The 20474-nt window shown below is 38.8% G+C and overlaps 1 protein-coding gene across 4 annotated transcripts in view; it reads left to right on the forward strand.

The window, feature by feature from the left end:
* The window catches only part of px (plexus), a 180785-nt gene that overhangs the window by 114145 nt on the left and 46166 nt on the right, over positions 1-20474 (forward strand). For 3 of the 4 annotated variants that reach the window (XM_067772211.1, XM_067772210.1, XM_067772212.1), the window contains exons 8-10: positions 9967-10094; positions 11491-11709; positions 14777-14918. In XM_067772211.1, coding sequence (XP_067628312.1) covers positions 9967-10094; positions 11491-11709; positions 14777-14918 — 489 coding nt within the window. The remainder of the gene's footprint in view (positions 1-9966; positions 10095-11490; positions 11710-14776; positions 14919-20474) is intronic. The other variant, XM_067772213.1, reaches the window with a different exon arrangement.

Consider the following 20474-nt stretch of genomic DNA (forward strand, 5'->3'; position numbering starts at 1 on the left):
AGTGTATTGGATGTGTCTGGTATGTATACGATTTTAAATTCACTTAAGACGAATTCGTTGGTCTATAAATCACTTTCGACATGCTAAACTCGTTGCCCTTTTCAGTTCATCATGTTTTCAGAAGTTCTTAGAGTCCTTTTTCACCGGCACAGTCGAACATATGCGAGATGCATAGGGAAAGATCCTAAAACATCGTTATTTCATGGCCTAGAGAAGGTTCACTATGGTCATATTAAATCATTCCCGATATGGTTAGGCATATACTCTAAAGGTGCTTGTTACCAGATCTATATCCGATACAGGATCATCAATATCGACAACATTCCCAAAAGCCTTCAGGGACTAAAACATAGTATGAGCGCGGGCTCACCACAACTTACCATATGTGGGATATGTATTGTCTGTTCGAAGTTGCGCCAGAGTAACCCTGTTCACTTGCGGCGGTTCTTGTTTCTTTGTTGCTATAGGTTGTGTTGAGGCTCCAAAACGGCGCTTCCCAAGGCAGTCGGTTCTATGTACCGGAGCGACTCGGGATTTTTCCCGACCAAGGACTGTAATTTCAGTGCGACCCCATCTAATTTGTTTCGTCCCTCCCAGAAATTGCCATCCTCTCAGCAGCTCCTTGCAGCAGGACTGCTCCATATTCTCTTACTCCGGGAAGGCATCGAATCCAATCCGGGTCTGTCTCCTGACCCCGGTCCTGAGAAAAGGTTTTGCTGCATCTGCCGGAAAAGAATCTTTTTAGGACGGTCATACTCTGTTCAGTGTGTCTCGTGCAAGGGATGGTTGCATCGGACAGGTTGTTCTGGGCTTGATCCCAAAACCCGACGTCCACGTAACTTTTATAAATCTTTTGTGGCTCCTTGCTGTTCACGCCCAAGGGCGTCCCGTAGTCTACGTCTAAGCGCCCCCCCCCACTACATTCCAGCAGCCCCGCTGCTCAGCAAGCCACAACAAGTACCCGCTGCTGCTCGCGCCCCACGGCGCCAACAACTCGAAACAGCTGCTACCACTCATAACTACAATCTTCATAGTAGAGTCGGAAGCAATGCTGAGCAACAGCCCCTGCCCCCGTCTTCTCCCCCCCCCCCCTTTTTTCCGGCAGCAATCGTGTAGATCAGGGAAACAGACTCTTAGTCCCTATCTCCGTTTGCACCGTTTGCCAGCACAGAATATATATGTTTGCGACATCCGCCCAATGCAGCTCCTGCCTTGGGTGGTGCCACTTTCCTAGATGTTCTGGTCTCCGCGACGGCAACCCCCCGACGGGTTTCATCGCGCCATGTTGCCAGGTCGCAAACCCAAATCATCCGTACCCCAATGCTTGCCCAAGGACACCCAGTCCTAGGGCCACAACAGCAATTGCGTCCTGGCCTTCCCCAACCCAGGCGTAGTGAAATATTCGTAATTGAAAGACGTTGCACCTTTGATTGTGCGACATTAAGTCTCTGCTTTATTGAATAAATTATTGTCTTTTATACTAATTTACTTAACCTATACATTCATAAATATCTTAATACTAATAACTAAAAATAAGTACATAGGAAATGGGTTATGCATACATGTACGTTTGTATACAGTCTTTGTATACATGTAGTTTTGTATGCATAACTCCATACATGTAGTTTTGTACAATTTGCAGCGTCAGCAGATCAGTTTGAATATTTTGGTATTTTCCCACAATTAGTTGAATGTTTGTATGTATATTACAATGGGTTGTGTGTTTATATGTATAATTTATTAACTGTGATATGTGTCTCATATTCGGCATTCCGTGCCGTCTGGGTTAGTTCAATAATTGTAATATGATTATTACTAAAATATATTTGAATTTGTTATGCGTAAAGCCGCAAGTATGTTACAGTAGGTGTGGCATATAATGATACAATACAGTGTGTGACGTATAATGCTACACCATCCACCTTCGAAAAAAAAGTGTTATATAATTGTTTTGTGAACAATTGTATAAGACTTTTTGTCATATTTTCAATTGTTTTGATATTTTATTGTAGTGAAAGAGGTTGTTTGCTTTTCTTTTGATCTGTTGACCTTGCTATTTTTATTGTTATAATTATTGTTTACGTATATTTTTTGTTTTGTATAAGTCCATTTTTTTTTCAACATTTTAGACTTTTAGATATAGAAAATTTTTTTTTTTTTTAATTTTACTTATTTTTTCAAAATTTTAAATGTAATAATTATTTTTCATATAAAGAATTTTAAAATTTGTTTTGCACAGCCGGTCTTTAAGAGCGTCGACTCACTTAAAATCGGCATGTTCCTACAAATCGAGTAAATTGGAATATTTATTTTTATATTATTTCCAAGAGAAATTAATTCCTTAATAATAATTGCTATTATTATTAATTTCTAAATTATTTTTATAGTTCCTACCATTATTTATTCTACCATTACTTATTAATTTATACAAATCAATTTCCTATAGAAATAATTTTTATTATTTATTTACCTAAGGTTAGAGAAGAAGAAACCTTGCTATTAATATTTTCTAATCTATTGGGGATTTTGAAATAAGACTATTTCTTACTACTATTCAATTCTATTTAGCGTAAAAATATTTCCTATTACTATTTTATCGGAGTTTTCCTAAGATTATGATTTCTATAAACGTTGTTTTTATGGCTGAAACACTTCATATTTATATACATATTTTTAACACCTTTTCATTGTTATATTATTTTATTAGGGTTACATTTATTTATTCGGAAAATTTTGTAGCTGTAGCTGGTGGAAGAGCGAGGTAATTTGTATTTGTTGTAGTAGTTTAGCTGGTTAATGGAAAGAAGGTACAGTGGATGCAAAATTATTCTATCTTTTAATTTATTTTTCTTATTTTTCCAGCAATTTATTTGATCTTATTTGTCATGCGATTTCTGCGGCGGCCACCAGGACAGAATCGTCATAACTTTTATGAAGAATTAATTTTTATTTTTATACCGGGATTTGTCACGTGCACAACCTCTTTGGTTAATGCATATATTCTATTTTGGAGAACTATCAATTATTGTTTTACATTTGCCTACTCGAGTAAATAATCAATTATTTTTCACCAATTTGTCCCTAAGGACAACTGTGTTTTTCATATAAATACCAAGTCCTGTATTGGCGGCATTTGTACAACGTGTGTACAGCCTGATAAGTAATTGTCCTAAGTCAATTTTATCATCTACAATCAGGTTTCTTGTATTTCTTACGCTACCATTTTTCTATCCTAAGATGAAAATTAGCGCGACATGTCTTATTGCAAATTTATATAGCGCTTTAACATATTTATTTAATATAGGTTCTCTTTGTGACTTTTCTTCATTTTAGTTGTTAATATTGGCTGGGTAGAAAAATTATTTGTATATATATATTTTTTTTTTTCATTAGGTTTTGCTTACTTCCACTGTCCTAGATTTTCCTATTGCTTCATGACTATTTTTGTCAGGAGCCATCAAAGGAATTATGCAAATTTTTTTTTTGATTTGCTGTTCGCTTTAGGCAGGGTTGCCTTTACTGTCGATTGTGACATTTTGGGTTTGAATTTATCGCTCTTCCTCAGTTTTGGTTTGGTACTGGTAATGGGTTAGATACGAGTTGTGGCGGGTTTTACCTGCCTAAATTTGTGCTTCATATAGTTTTTGAGCATCATGGCTATTGTGATGATTAATAGCATGAATACGCAACCTATAATTGCTAACCAAGCATCCGGGATGTTCGGAGTACTTTCTGTATCTACCCTCGTTGATGGCTCATACTTGATTATTTTGTTATCTCTTGTTTCAGAGCTTTCTTTTCCTATTTCGTAGCCAGCTATGGCTACCATAATGCCTTGGGCTATTTTTGTCCACCAAGACATCTTGAAGGTTTTAATAGGAAGTTAGATATTTTTGTTTTATAAAATTTTTTTTTTCAGGTGCTACCTAACGTTTGGAATTGTTGGGGAACACTTTCCTCATCATTCGCATTATTTCTTCCACCCTGGTAGTGGGGTTTATAATGTCCTCAATTGTGGGTTCCCGTTCCATACCTATTGTCTTCCAAAATTTCTTTACACTCTCTAGTTCTTTGGGTAGGTCCCTAGTGTGTCGGGTATTTTCATCCCACCAATAGAGAGGAAGGTCTGAGGAGTTTCTTTGCATTTTAATAGTAATGGACAGAGTAATTTAAATTTTTAAAAATAGTGCAGTTTTTCTATATATTTTAAAGGAAATTTGTTCAATGTTTAAAAAAGAATTTTCAATTAATTTTATTTCCTACTTAAAGAGAGAAAAAAAAAATCCTAAGCAAAATCTTTCGTTTTTGCTAATGGTTTACCGTCCCTGAGGCCGCTCAATTGATTCTAAAAATGTATACTTAAATATTTATAACTCCTTGTCGGTCTGGATGTAGTTTGCCGTTAATTTGCTGTTGCTGAAGATTTCCAACATTTATTCCACCTCTTTTGCTTATATTTGATCCGTCATTTTTATTCCAGCTTGCTTACGTTTTTATTTGATCCGTTCTCCTTATTGCTTTTTTATTCCACTTCGCTTATGCGTCTACTTGATCAGTCATCCTTCGATTCTGATTTGTTCCAATTTTCATAACTGATGATTTTGGTTTTAATTTGTTCAGCTCCTGATGATGTTAGCAAAAAATTTTTGAATCCTTTTTGTAGCGTAAAATATTTTCTTTCTTTGTATCTTGTTACGTTCAGGACTACTTTAGTTTGGCAGGATCTTTAGTCCTTTCTTTTCAAATTCTTGGCAGTTAGTGAGCTGTTTGTGAGATGGCAGGATCTCTGTCCAGGCAAGATCTAGCGAATTTTGCTTATGAGCAAATTTTCAGCTAATTTAAGATCAAGCTGGCAGGATCTTCTCCAGTCAGAACGTTTTAGCAGTTGTGCTGATTTTTGTTCTCTCCTGGCAGGATCGCCATGAAATATTCGTAATTGAAAGACGTTGCACCTTTGATTGTGCGACATTAAGTCTCTGCTTTATTGAATAAATTATTGTCTTTTATACTAATTTACTTAACCTATACATTCATAAATATCTTAATACTAATAACTAAAAATAAGTACATAGGAAATGGGTTATGCATACATGTACGTTTGTATACAGTCTTTGTATACATGTAGTTTTGTATGCATAACTCCATACATATAGTTTTGTACAATTTGCAGTTACAGCAGATCAGTTTGAATATTTTGGTATTTTCCCACAATTAGTTGAATGTTTGTATGTATATTACAATGGGTTGTGTGTTTATATGTATAATTTATTAACTGTGATATGTGTCTCATATTCGGCATTCCGTGCCGTCTGGGTTAGTTCAATAATTGTAATATGATTATTACTAAAATATATTTGAATTTGTTATGCGTAAAGCCGCAAGTATGTTACAGTAGGTATGGCATATAATGATACAATACAGTGTGTGACGTATAATGCTACAGTAGTCACCCGTCACTTATCCCCAGAGTGGCGACGTCTCCCCTTATGCACTTCAGAATTCTGCAGTTAAACTGTAATGGACTAACTGGGAAGATTACGGAGATAGTCCATTTCATGAAGCGGCACAACATCCGCATTGCTGCGATTCAAGAGACTAAACTCACAGCAAGATCTGCATTGCAGACCTGCTCTGGGTATAACGTCCACAGGAAAGACCGCGAGAGCGGAAATGGAGGCGGTCTCGCGTTTATCATACACCACTCTGTGCAATATTGTATATTTGATCCTGGCATCGACCGCAGGGACAATGTCTTAGAACGTCAAGGCCTATCTGTCCGGTCAGGCGATGCAAACCTAGAAATCATCAACATCTACATCCCTCCTGCCACCTGTTGCCCCAGTGGATACCGCCCTAATATCAGGGCCTTACTCACTGGCAACAATCGCATTATCTTAGGCGATTTCAATGCCCATCATGATCTATGGCATTCAAACTTGCGGGCGGACAGTAGGGGTGAGATGTTGGCGGATCAAATAGAAGAAACGACGTTCTGCACAATAAACGGAGACGCCCCCACACGTATGGTAGGAAGCTGTCACAGCTCGCCAGATATCTCAATAGTGAGCGCAGAACTCGTAAACTGCGGCAACTGGCAGCCGATGGTAACATTGGCATCCGACCACCTGCCCATACTTATTTCGCTTGAGCGTAACGCCGACTTCATCGGCACTGAAAAACGCACTTTCATAAACTTCAAAAAAGGAAAGTGGGAAGAATATAAATCCTTTACAGACAGCCGCCTAGCTGCCCTCCCTATCCCGACTGATGCCCGCCAAGGGGAGCGTGCCTTCCGTAAGGTCATTAAATCCGCCTCGGCACATTTCATTCCCGCCGGGAGAATTCCCGAAATCCGGCCCCACTTCCCGGCGGAGGCCGCAAACTTAGCGAGAGAACGTGACCTTATAAGACAGCTTGACCCAGGCGACCCCCAAATAAGGGATATAAACCAACGCATCAGATTGCTTGTAGATGAACACAAGCGGGCGAAATGGGAGGAGCACCTAAGAGGTTGTAACCTCTCTACCGGTGTGGGTAAACTTTGGTCAACCGTAAAGTCCCTATCGAATCCGACTAAGCACAAAGACAAAGTTTCCATCGCCTTTGGCGACAAAGTGCTGTCGGACGCGAAAAAATGCGCGAGCGCTTTCTGCCGACAATATATAATGCATCCTACGGTCGACAAAGATAGACGGAGAGCCAATAGACGCGCACATAAACACAAATTCAGCGCGTCACCAATCACCATCACCGCTAAAGAGGTTGAGGACGCCATTGGTTGTGCTAAACCATCCAAAGCAGTGGGCCCAGACGGCATAGCCATGCCGATGCTTAAAAACCTAGGGAAAGAGGGGTTCAAATATTTAGCGCATGTCTTCAATCTGTCTCTTTCCACCTTTGTCATACCTGAGAAATGGAAAATGGCCAAGGTGGTCCCGCTACTAAAGCCTGGGAAACCAGCTAACATAGGTGAGTCGTATCGTCCGATATCTCTCCTATCGCCAGTGGCAAAGACGCTTGAAGCCATTTTGCTCCCTTATTTCCAAGCAAATTTGCAGCTAGCCCCTCATCAGCATGGCTTCAGAAAACTCCATAGTACCACCACCGCGCTAAATGCCATTAGCACCCAGATAAATTGCGGTTTAAATCAATACCCCCACCATAGAACAGTACTCGTAGCGCTAGACATATCAAAAGCTTTTGATACGGTCAACCATAGCTCGTTACTGCAGGACCTGGAAGGGTCTACCCTTCCCCCATGTCTTAAAAGGTGGACCGCAAATTATCTGGGTGGTCGGCAGGCATCGGTGCAATTTAGAAACGAAACATCAAAACCAAGGAGAATTAAACAGGGGGTGCCACAGGGTGGTGTCCTATCCCCACGTTTGTTTAATTTCTACATATCCAAGCTACCTTCACCGCCGGAAGGAGTCACAATCGTTTCCTACGGCGATGACTGCACAATAATGGCCACAGGCCCAGGCCCAAAGATCGATGCGCTATGCAATAAAATAAACGGCTACCTCCCTGATCTCTCCAGTTTTTTCGCCTCGCGAAACCTGGCATTATCACCGACTAAATCTTCCGCGACCTTATTTACAACATGGACGCCCCAAATGTCGACCATTTTGAACATCCACGTCGATGGCACTACGCTACCGCCTGTCCGACACCCCAAAATCTTGGGTGTGACGTTTGATCAGGATCTACATTTTGGTGAGCACGCAGCCGCAATTGTTCCGAGAATTCAGAGCCGTAACAAAATCCTCAAATCCCTCGCTGGCAGTACTTGGGGAAAAGATAAAGAAACGCTCATGACTACATACAAAGCAATTAGCCAGCCGATTACGTGCTACGCGTCACCCATATGGTCGCCAAGCCTAAAAATCACCCACTGGAAGAAACTACAGGCCTGCCAAAATACTGCTTTCAGAATCGCCACGGGCTGTCTTCTTATGTCCCCAGAACACCATCTGCATAATGAGGCGAGAATACTCCCCATCAGGGAGAGAAATGAGATGCTGACTAAACAGTTCCTGTTGAATACCCAGAAACCTGGGCATCCCAACAGACATCTGATTGATGAACCAGCACCGCCTAGGGGCTTAAGGAGTCATCTCCGTAAGCATTTTGAGGAAATACGGCACCTGAGAACCCAGCCGTATGAAGTGAAAAAACACAAGCAGGTCCTTGGTGAACTCCATAAACAGGCGTCGGACCTTTATGCCGGGAATTGCCCGGTGAATCCAGTACTTAACGAAAATTATCCAAAACTTGCGGAAGAGGAACGCATACTCCCCAGGGAAACGCGTGTCACTCTTGCTCAACTTCGTTCTGGATACTGTAACAGGTTAAACTCTTACCTATCCAGAATCAACCCCGACATACAAAATGTATGCCCCGCTTGCAATGTGCCCCCACATGACACCAACCATCTCTTCAATTGTAATGTGGAACCAACGCCTCTAACACCCCTTTCCTTATGGTCCACCCCTGTTGAAACGGCAAGTTTCCTTGGACTCCCGTTAGAGGATATTGATGACAATTTGTGATCGGTCGCGGCTATTAGGTGGGGCGAGCATTGCTACAACAACAACAACAACAGGCTCCAAAACGACACTCGACCGCAAATTAGCAAAATAAATGATTAACTCGCGTTGAGTGCCGCTATTAGACAGTAGCACAGATACTGCCCTTCTGTGGGTCCTGGACGATGGTGAGATTAAATTTCAATTCATATATATACCGTCGTTAGAACTTTACCCTCATCCGTTGTCAGGATATTTGAATTTGGGTGAATAAATTAAAATTAAAATCATCGGTGCGTCTGGTGCTTTTGGCCTACAGGAGTCAGGGAGAGGTCAGCGGACAAATAATTGTCATCTTATTCTTCTTATAGCGATAAGATGTTGATGGTCCTTCTCAGATACTGATCTGGTACGTTCCGCAAAATAGCACCACTAAGATAGTAGGCCGAGCATCTCGGCAACGATTCGATAGGATCATCGTAAGAATGCTTGCTACTTATGTTGATCATTTCCTATTTATCACATTCTCAGTATAATAACTTGCTTAAATTCGATGCCTGTTTTACTTTAAAAAGAAAAATTTCAGGGTTGGGGCGCACTCCGTTGCCAATAAAGATACCCCAAAAACCCCCACCAATTCTTCCTTAGAACCACATAATTTAAAAGTCCAGAAGAAAACGTCGAATAAAAACAAACAAATGATATGCCTAAATATGGAAGTTTGTTAAACAACCAAACAGGAAAACCCTATCAGAAACCAGAAACTATGTTATAAAATAACTCCGTTCTCTTGGTAAATACTAGAAACTTTCTAGAAGCTATGCCACTTGCTGCTTCTAGATCTAACAGCTGTTTCGCTCCTAATAGCTGCCATCTTAGCCTGGCAAGCACAGGGCACGAACACAAAACGTTCTCAATCGGTTCCTCCTCCTACCTGCACTTCTTATATCTGATATTACTACCAAGCCTAATTTAGAGGTATTGACGCCGGAAGGCAGTGCCCTGTCAGAACACCCATCATGAGGTTATAAGATCTGCGCATTGGGTCCACGCCTTTCCCGCTTTGTTGCCCATGCGCAACACTCGCCTTCGCTTAATCTCGCCCAATATAATTGGGCCGTCTACGGAGAGAGCTTTGAGGGATACGCATTTTTTAGCTAGTTCATCCCTATCTATTCCCATATGCCTTGGGACCCAATATAGATGGATGATGATGTCACATTATGAAAAGGCAAACAATACAAGTCGTAAGTTTTATTCTCTCAGCCAATAGCATTGCTAAATTGGCTCACGCGCAATTGTGATTGGTTTATAGTTCACAATCGAATTGGAAAATATGACGTCAGAACAATTTTTGTTTTATGTATGAATAATCGTAGAAAAGTATTAGAATCTTTTCGAAATTGCTAAAAGCTAACCAATATTACTATTATTGCAGGGCTCTCGACCATATTTCCCCCATCTCCTCAAGCACAATTCACTACCAAATGCCGAGCAGTTACGCAAGGATTACTCAGCGCTTGTTTGTACATTTTGTTATCACTCGATGTTGAATCAATGGCGGAAGTAAGTATACAATACTGAGTATTTTTATGTTGGCGGATTAATTCCAATTTGCGATGAGACCAATGCAGTAAAATACATAAATCTATTTGCAAGCTATACTTTTTCAGATGAATATAAATAAAATTGAGAGCTTATATTAATATTATAGTTATGTTACAAAAGGTGACGGGATCTTTATAGGTCCCATTTTGGCTAAGTTTCCTTCAATGTCCGACACACCGGTGTTTCTAGCAATTTTTCCACGTTTTCAGCGTAGATTTGCTCTTTTAGCATTAGCTTGCACGTGGCAAGAGGCATACCTAAGCGTTCTTCAACGGGAAGAATCTGCATGGTCGTACCCTATCTAGCGAGTTTGTCTGTAATGCAGTTTCCTTCGAAGTCCCTGTACTATGGGACCCATGTGAGGTGTACACGGTTTTGTTGGGCTATCTCTTAAAGAGATCAGCGACATTTAAGTGTTAGTTCAGAATTGAAGAAGTAAATCTCTTGGAGATTTGATAGTCCCTATCCTAAATGCGATTCCATGATGGCTGATACTTCTGCCTGGAATGCGCTACCGTGATCGGGTAGTCTCTTGAATGAATCTCCAACTCTGCCGTTTAGCGCCGAAACGTCGTTGTTTATGGAAATGGTTTTTTCAAAAGCAAGGCACGTATACGACTTACGCTTACTTTTGAAACCTTGATTTTGCAATTTTAATGCAAAAAAAATCGTACGAGAATCGCTGCATATTTACAGGTATATTTGTTTCCTTTAATAGACATTGTATACAGATTAAAATATTCCAATGAAAATTTCTAAACCATCATGCATCAAACTTCATAACCCATTGGCGGGTTTTTAAACTCATTTTATTAAGGTTAAGGGCAACAATTTTTGGGAGGAAGCTAATGGGTTAAAATTATGTAAAAAGGGTTTACCCCAGTGATTTCAGGTAATATTTTGTATACGCTTCGGGGGAGTGTCTTTGTCGTTAATACAACAACAACAATTGATAATTGAAAGAGTGTGGCATGTTCTAACTTTTATTTTTGAAATGTTTGAAACTGCGCAGCCTAACTGAACGGTGGCATCGGATTTTGTGTAAATGGGATTAGTAGCTGACACATTTTGTCGTAGACTCGATTGGAGCGGAATATTTTGAGGCTAATTCAACAGAACTTTGTTAGTGAGATTGAATTTTCTTATTTCTTTTTTTGTTGTATAGCTACTTACCAAAATAAATACAAAATTTAATAAAATCAGAATGCAGAAAGATTTAGTGATTTTAATATATGGCTATTTATTCTTCATTCCAAATTGGGTGTCTCTGGTATCTGCACCAGAAAATCAGCTGAAATTCTATATAATGTCACACTAATTGTATAAAATACTTCTAACTCTTTAATATTTATAGATATGAAGCTCAAACCCCAGCTATAGCACCAACCGAACGTAAATACAATTGGCACGATTATATATGTCATTTATGTGGCATTACTACATATCGAAAACGTGTACGCGCGCTACCGGTTAATGAGTTTCCATTTGTAAAAAATCGTAAAAATGGCGATGGCTTATTGTTGGAAAATGGTGAATATGCGGTTGTTTGTTTGGACTGCTATGAAAGCCTTAGGTAAATTTTATAGTTTTCTCCCGCTTTTGTTTTTTATACTCAACGTGCTTTGCACACAGAGTATATTAACTTTGTTTGGATGACGGTTGGTAGTACAGGTATAAAGGAATTGAGATAGATATAGACTTTCATATATCAAAATCATCAGTATCGAAAAAAAATTTGATTGAGCCATGTCCGTCCGTCCGTCCGTCCGTTGGCACGACAACTTGAGTAAATATTGCGATATATTCATCAAATTTGGTACACTAGTTTATCTAGACCCAGAATAGATTGGTATTGAAAATGAGCGAAATCGGATGATAATCACCCCCACTTTTTATATATATAACATTTTGGAAAACACAAAAAGCCTGATTATTTAGTAAATAATACACCTAGAATGTTGAAATTTGACATGTGGACTGATATTGAGACTCTTGATAAAAATTTGCAAAAAGTTTTTAAAATGGGCGTGGCACCGCCCACTTGTGATAAAATAAATTTTACAAATATTATTAATCATAAATCAAAAATCGTTAAACTCATCGTAACAAAATTCGGCAGAGAGATTGCCGTTACTATAAGGAATGATTTGAAGAAAAATTAACGAAATCGGTTAAGGACCACGCTCACTTTTATATAATGCCCCTATTACGGTATACAACTCAACTTAGTTCGGTTGTAATTAAAACAACTCAACTTTAAGACAACTCAACTCCTGTTTGGTGTTACGAATTACAACTTATTTCAGTTGAAGTTGAATTGAGCTGTCATTCCAATCCCTTGGAACTACCAAGCACCAAGTAAGAAAATGTTCAAGTGACAAATGATGAGCTTCAAATGAAGATACTTTTGCAGATTTGAAAGAAAGCATTTTGCTCCATTCTAAACACAATTAAGGACCATTTCCGCAAAATGCGTTCGAAGGGAAGGCTTTACCCTATTTTAAAATTATGCGCCACACTTAGATTCCTTGCCGATGGCAGCTATCAAAAATGCTGTGGAAATGATTTTGGTGTTGGACTAGTTTTAGATATTATTGAGGAGTATATTTTTGCGAATTGGCTTAAAACCCAAACAGCAAAAATTGTAGTAGTGATTAGTATCAATGGGACTCACGTACGCATAATTTCACCTATTTTGGATGCATCCGAGCTGCGGCCAGCCTCGTCCAACTTCGGAATGTCGCTCCATAAAGTCAAAAAGTCGTTTAAACGTTGCTTTTTATATAAATGTGTACAAAAGTGTTGATTATTGTTTGATTCAAATAGGTTTAACTACCGGCTAAATTTTATTTTTTTTTGGTAACGTTTTATGAGCCCGTGCACCATCGAACTCTTCTCAAAGGTGGTATCAAAAGACGCGTTTTTTAGGATTCGAAAGCGGAAATTAAAAGTTTTATTTCTGTAGAAAAATATTTACAAAAACCCACGAAATGGCCCGAGAGGGTCCGAAATATGAGGCCCGTTCCAAATTTTTTTTTTTTTTGCATAGAACATCTTTCTGCGTTGGCGGTCTTTGGCCGCGATTTGTAAAAATAACCTTATAACTACACCAACCCAAGGTTGTAAACGGTAATGCCACAAAAAGTTGTTAACTAGACAACTCAACCGAAATTTTTTTGGCAGGTTGAGTTGTAATCTGTAATACCAAATTGCGAAATTTCAACCCAACCAGAGTTGAGTTGCAAACTGTAATAGGGGCATACAAGATTTTTAAAAGGGTCGTGGTCGAATAAAATAAGCTATATCCTTGCAAAAAGAGTTTTATATCAATGGTATTTCATTTCCCAAGTGGATTTATAACAATAAATAGGAAAAACTTCAAATTTAAAAAATGGGCGTGGTACCGCCCCTTTTATGACTAAGCATTTTTTTATGTTTCGGGAGCCATAACTCGAAGAAAAATTAACGGATCGTAATAAAATTGGGTACACAAATTTTCCCTATAGCAGGAAATATTTCTAGGAAAAATGGACGAGATTGGTTAAAGACCACGCCCACTTGTATATAAACGATATTTAACAGGGTCGTAGACGAAAATAATAAGCTATTTCTTAGCGAAAAAGAGCTTTGTGTCAATAGAATTTTACTTTCTAAATTGAATTATAACATTAAATTGGAAAACACTAAGATTTTTGAAAATGGGTGTGGGTGGGTAACGGATCGTAATAAAATTGCGTACACATATTTTCCTTATAGCAGAAAATATTTCTAGTAAAAATGAACGGGGTCGGTTAAAGACCACGGCAACTTAGATATAAAACAAGTTTAAAATGGTCGTATAATAGAATAATAAGCTATAACTTAGCAAAAAATAGTTTTGAATCAATGATATTTCACTTATCTAGTTTTATTGTAAGAAGAAATGGGGATACATTTTTTTAACGGGCGGTGCCACGTTTTAAGCAGAAAAGTAATTTATCTGAAATTAAATATACAATTGAAGCTCACGCTGAGTATATAATGTTCGGTTACACCCGAACTTAGACACCTTTACTTTTTTTTGTTTGTGTTTGCTAGACACATTTTGTTATAAATTTGTGTTGCTTTTTTCTTTTAAGTAAACAATTGTTCAACTGTTTAAATATTTCATAAACTGAATACAATTATTGTACAATTCAAGTGAGGCAAAAAAAAAAAACAAACATTTAACAATGAATTAACCACACGTTGAACAAATAAAAAAACACACGTGTAACTAATTTTCCCTTCCTTTTGTTTGCAAATACACAATAGATATAGTTATCGCTTTTATTTCTTGTTAAAAATGTACACTTTAATTGTTTTTAATTTATAATGTATTCATTGACGAAACAAAAAGATAATATCTTTTATGCACTTGTATAATACTATCAGTAACTTACTTAAGTTTTAACACTTCATAACTATTAGCTGCCAAGCCTTAGCTAACATTCCGATATAGTTTTGTATATTAAGCACAAGCATGCTTTGAGCGATACGAAAATATCATAAATACATACATAAATTATATGTAGCGCCCACTCCTGCACACATTCATCCATACATACATATAGCAAATTGCAACAAAAACGTAGCATGTATGCAAAAAATGTTAATTTCAGACAACAAGCATCACATCATGATCGTTTTGGTGTACCAATTTCTAGGCGTGGCTATAATTGGGTACCACAACCTCCACCTCCAGAGGATAGTCCGGATGCTGCAGTTGCACGTTTGCCATGCGGAGAACGTTCTGATCGATTTGTAAGTATAAATAGTTCTTCTATGTGGTTTTTTATTTTTATTTTTGTGAAATAAGTGGCAACTTTCCTTTTTTGTTACAAAAACAAAAACTTTCAAAATATTTAAAATTTAAGTCAGTTTTGGTTATGAGCAGTGCTCGGATTCCTATGCAAATTGAATATGTAAAATTTATTAAAAAAAAAATTTTTTTAAATATTGCTGAAATATGTAAAATTTATGTCCGTAAAATAATTTCGGGAGTACCAAATACGTGTGAAACATACGTCGAATATTAGGACCATTTGCGAAACTATTTCTAAAAAATGAAGAGTCTATTACTTTACGAGGTTTTCAAAAGGGTTTCTTGCAATAGCATTAGTCACTATTTTATAATCTACTTCGGGATTCGAATAGTAGGGTCGTGTCAGAATGTTGTGCACCTTGTGGGGCAAGTTGGTACTCTATTCGGAATAATTTCGTACTAATTTATAATCTTTTCGGAATGACTTTGGTATCATTCTGTATTAAATTCGCGGTCATTTCGCATCTACTTCTGAATTATTGCGGATTTGTTTCGTAAATGCTACACAACTTTTATCGAATCCATGTGAGCAATAATTTAAATCTATTTCAATATAATTTCGGGACTTTCTGAGACGAGCTTCATCAGCTCGTTATCGATAACAATCGTAATTCGTATGTTATCAACAACGAACCATCCTCTAGTTTTCGGTGTGTTATGAGATTGTTATTGTCGTGCCATCGGGTTGTTATTGGTTTCTCTTCGGCGCTTGTTATCGTGGAGTTATCGATGAATTATTACCTTAATAAACTGTTTTCGGCATCTGTTTAATAACAAACCTGTGAGTCGTCAATAACGTTGTTATATGTAACAAACCGATTAAACTTCGATAACTCGTCGATAACAACATGCTGATTACAATTCGATAACTCGTTGATAACAAATGTCATTAGCAGAACACCACTCGTGTCATACTTAATTATTTACAACTGAAAGCCGTAAACAACTTTTTAATGAAAACAAAAAGCAAACTTTATAGTAGTAACGATGAATATTTTATAAAGTTTATAGCGGTACAGGAAGCTAAAATGGTATTCAAAAAATATGCAAAACATATCGTTGATATATTAATCCTTCTGACACATAACGAGTTTGCGACTTTGTCTGAGGTCCCTACGACCTCATATATATGCATATACATTTGCATGCGAATCCGACCGTAATACTTACTTACTTAATTGGCGCTTACCCGTCTAAACGGTTATGGCCGTAACCGACCGTAATGCCCAAATCAATTTTATTAAAACCTTTGTATTGACAACCAATCGGTCATAAACGCGATAATCTTGCATAGCACAACAACTAGAAGTGTATTAGAGGGCAAAGCAGCATTTGTAAGAACTGCGACAGAGGAAGTTTACAAACTTTATAGTGCCTCGCTCATATGGGCATAGATGAAAATGAAAAGGCGAATGCATTAGGAAAGGAGACAGTAGCTGCACATGATCAACAAAGCAGGAAAGGGGTGAAACTAAGCCTGGGGATGCAAGATGTCAAAACTTATTTCAAATCAAGTTTTCGGGTCTAGAATGGATGGGCCTAAGAAAAAAAAGTGTTTTCCAACGAGCCGTAGTTACTGCATAACATAGCTCAAACTTCTGGTAACATTGTCGACATATTCAGTTTATGTGAGGTCCTTACGAACCGGCCAGTTCAACCTAACTTAACTTCAGGCAATCCGGAAGTCGCACTTTTCATTTACATAGAAGTGATACCAAGATGAGAGCTTTGTATACCTGAAAATTTATCTAACAAAAATTTCGTTATATATGCATCACACTTCTTAAACTACATATATATTCAAACTATATATATGTACGCAACCAGTATAACATTTCCAATCGTATAAATTGATTTACATATATGGTCAAACTTTGACCGCTCACGAGGAGTTCACGTCCGTGTAAGATAGTCTTTGATTGATATTTTATGACAGCAGGTCTCCACGTCCCATAAGAGGTTCGTGCCCGCTCAGCAGAAGAGGGTTTTATCCCTTTCGATAGCAAATAACTGTCTGTGTTCGACCAAGATAATTCGCCTAACGTAAGGCGATTTGTTCCAAAAATTTTACCTAAAACTTCGTGCATGAAAAACTGAACGTCCAAGAGAGGTGTCCGCCTAATAGAGGTCTCCGTCAGGGGAGGTTTCTTTGTATTGGCTTTCGCAATGGAACCCGTTCTTGTCGGCTGTCTACCTTAAAGCTCTTTATTTTTTCGAAGAACCATTAAATACCTGTTATATAAGCTTTAAAAGAAAAAAAATTAGAGAAGAGAGCAGCTCACGCCTACATTTTTACTTTTCAAATCTTTTATACACATAAAAAAAAAAAAAAGTATTAGAATTTGTCTAATTTGGAATTTCGAACGCCAACACATTTTTCTTATAGACCACCCTGTAAAGTGAATTGCGTGCTGTACAAGGTGGAAAACGAAATCCAGCCAAGGGCAAATAAATTTAAAAGAGCTACTGAAATTCCGAAAAAGCTGTTGTACATAGTTTAGAAGAGAGTACAAACGAGCATGTTTATTTCAGAAAAATACTTAAATAACTGTGGAATATTTTGCCTGCTGAGTAGAACATTACCCTATCATGGCTGCCAGAGCCAATGGGCCTTTCTCAAAATTGGATTCAGAATTATGCTTTCGGTTTACCAAACTATGAAATAAAACGAAGATGTGTAGTGATCTAAAGACAGTAATAATTACCGAACCGTTTAAACGGTTATACTGCTAACTGGCGCCAGTTGACAACACCAAAGGATTTCAAACCGTTTGCCACCTGGTCCTTCCAGCGGAGTGGGCCCGGCCCTTCCCCTGTTGTCATAGGCGAGTTCCGATAAAAATACTTTCCTAACCGGAGCGTCATTTTTCATTTGCATAACATGGTCTGGCCAGCGTAGCCGCTGCGTTTTAATTCGCTGGACTATGTTGATGTCTGCGTAAAGCTCGTACAGCTCATCATTCAATCTTCTTCTATACTCACCATCGCCAACGCGTAGAGGTCCGAAAATCTTTCGAATATAGCAGGACGGGTACGATAAGTGACTTGTGGAGCTTGATTTTCATTCGCCGGAGAGGACTTTACTTTTCAATTGCCTACTTAGTCCAAAGTAGCATTTATTGGCAATAGGTATTCTTCGCTGATGTTGTTGTTTGTGTTAATTCTGGTTCCCAAATAAACGGAAGTCTTTTGCTATTTCGAAATTATGGCTGCCAACCGGGGTGGTTGCCAAAGCGCAAATGCGCTGACTCTTGGCTTGATGACAGCGGCTACCTCGTTTTGTCATCATTCACCATCAAACCCATCTTTTCCGCTTCTTGTTCCAGTTTGTAACAAACAGAATTTACAGAGCGTTCTGGCCGATGATATCAATGCCGTCAGCATACGGTAGTAATAGCACGCTTTTATAGAATATTAGCCGTGTTTTGTTTTACACGCGTATACGTTGCGTTTGCGTGTGAAAAAAACGCCTATCCTCGCTTATATAATGCGGCAGTGGTTAAACAACGAGCTACAGCACAAGGTGTACCGAAAAGCGGAGACACAACCCTCTGTTGTATTTCTGTGTATAACATATAGCTGAATCAGTTGTGATAAATAGTGGACGCGCATAGAATACATAGAATTTGTGCAGAGGATGAAACGTAGACACATATTTTAGTTACATCTGAGTATAATACGTATTGAAATTTAGTAGTACTACTTTTATGCGTAGCAATTTCAGAGGTGTATTTAAAGTTTGTCGCTTAGCAGTCCATAAAAAGTTTAAGCGTAAACGTATATAGATGTGAAAAAAAAACGGTTGAGTTCTGCAGCTTGTGCCATTTTCTCCAGCCTCAAATTAAATAAATCGCACGTCATGTCTGAAACCTCGTTATGTTTCGAAAGGCTCGGAGAGGTCCTTCCCATTCTGATTGAGTTGGTGGTGTTGCTCAACGTCTTTTTGCACAGCCGTATAAGTTTGGCAAGAAAACAAAATTCAGACATGACGGCATATAGGCAGCTGCTTTTGGTACTGTCGATGGCGGCTTTAAAATTTGGTCGACGGTAGATTTACCATGTCTGAAGCCGGGATAATAAGCCATCATCATAGATTGCTACCTCACGTTTTTGTTGTTATTGTAACGACTAAGACACTCCGCGAAGGTTTTGGGGAGTGTTATCGATGTTGATGGTCCTTTGCGCGATATAAATCCTCTATGTTTCGGTAACAAGCACCATTAAGGTCCAAGCCTGACCATCTTGGGAGCGATTTAATGTAACCACATTGAATCTTATTGGCCTATCCGCCCCACACCCTAGTTCCATGTGGAACTTGGGGTCACCACAGTCTCGGATGCTAAAGAAACAGGATTCGCCACATGTAGGTAAGGTTTACAATTAGGTTGGAGAAGCAATAAATTACACTGGCAACCCATGAAGGTCACGCTACACAAGTCCTTGAATCATTTGGGCCTTTTAGTCGCCTCTTACGACAGGCATACCTGCCGCGGGTATATTCTAAGCCCCCTAACCCTCTGGGGTCCTTCTTCTTCTTCAAGGCGTAGATGAGTGATATATCAAACAAAAAAACATTCGTCCACAGGCGTGAACGTCAGTAATTAGCGAAGTATCTCTCCCACCACGAATCCGACACAGAAACTACGCTCATTTTTATGACTACTCCAGAAAATGTAACATTTGTTGATGCTTTGCCGTATTTTGTCCACCGCATTTCTTGGATAGCGGTGATGTCGGTTTTTGCCTTCACGAGGACATCAATTAGTCGAGTATCTCCACCAACCCCATTAAGACAACGGGCGTTCCTGGTGCGTGCCCTCGAAATCATAATCCTTTGAACGTTTACAGTTTTCGTCATCAGTAAAGGATTGTCTTTTTATCCTAAGCTTGTGGTGTGTTTTCATTTCATTGGAGTGTGGTTTTAGGTGACAGGTCCCAAGCTCAGCGGACAACCCGCTCAACGGGAATGAAAGCATTATTTGCACGTTTATATAGCGAGTCGCTTGATCCGAGACAAGCGCCCGATTGCAGCCGCATCTTTTGGTGGTCAAACGCTACCGATAAAATCCCGCAGCTAGCTCTTGAACCGATTAGGTCGAAGTGGCCTAGCTAGGTTGTCGCCTTCTCACATTAACTCACCACTAAATGGATGCTCAGTGGTTACCCGGATAATACTTGGCCGCAAGCGACCGACAGTAGTAAGCTGCTTGAACCGCGTACAAAAGTATCGCTCTGGCTATTCCCTGGTGAATGGCGGTCAGAAGCTTTCACCACTTCCTCACACGGCTCCACCACCCTCTCAATCATTATTTAGCTTTACTTAGCAATTGATAATTTTTTCCGCAGCGTCATTTCGTTTTATTTGACTTCAATCTTATTTTATTGTGATATATTTCTATACTTTTTTCATGGTTCAATTATGTAGAGGTTGGCTCATCTCATCAGCTGATTTTATTTATGTCATTGCATGGTCGAAGGGATTGTCAAAAGGAGAT

This window comes from Eurosta solidaginis, chromosome 3 (assembly GCF_040869045.1).
Source record: "Eurosta solidaginis isolate ZX-2024a chromosome 3, ASM4086904v1, whole genome shotgun sequence".
NCBI lineage: Eukaryota > Metazoa > Arthropoda > Insecta > Diptera > Tephritidae > Eurosta > Eurosta solidaginis.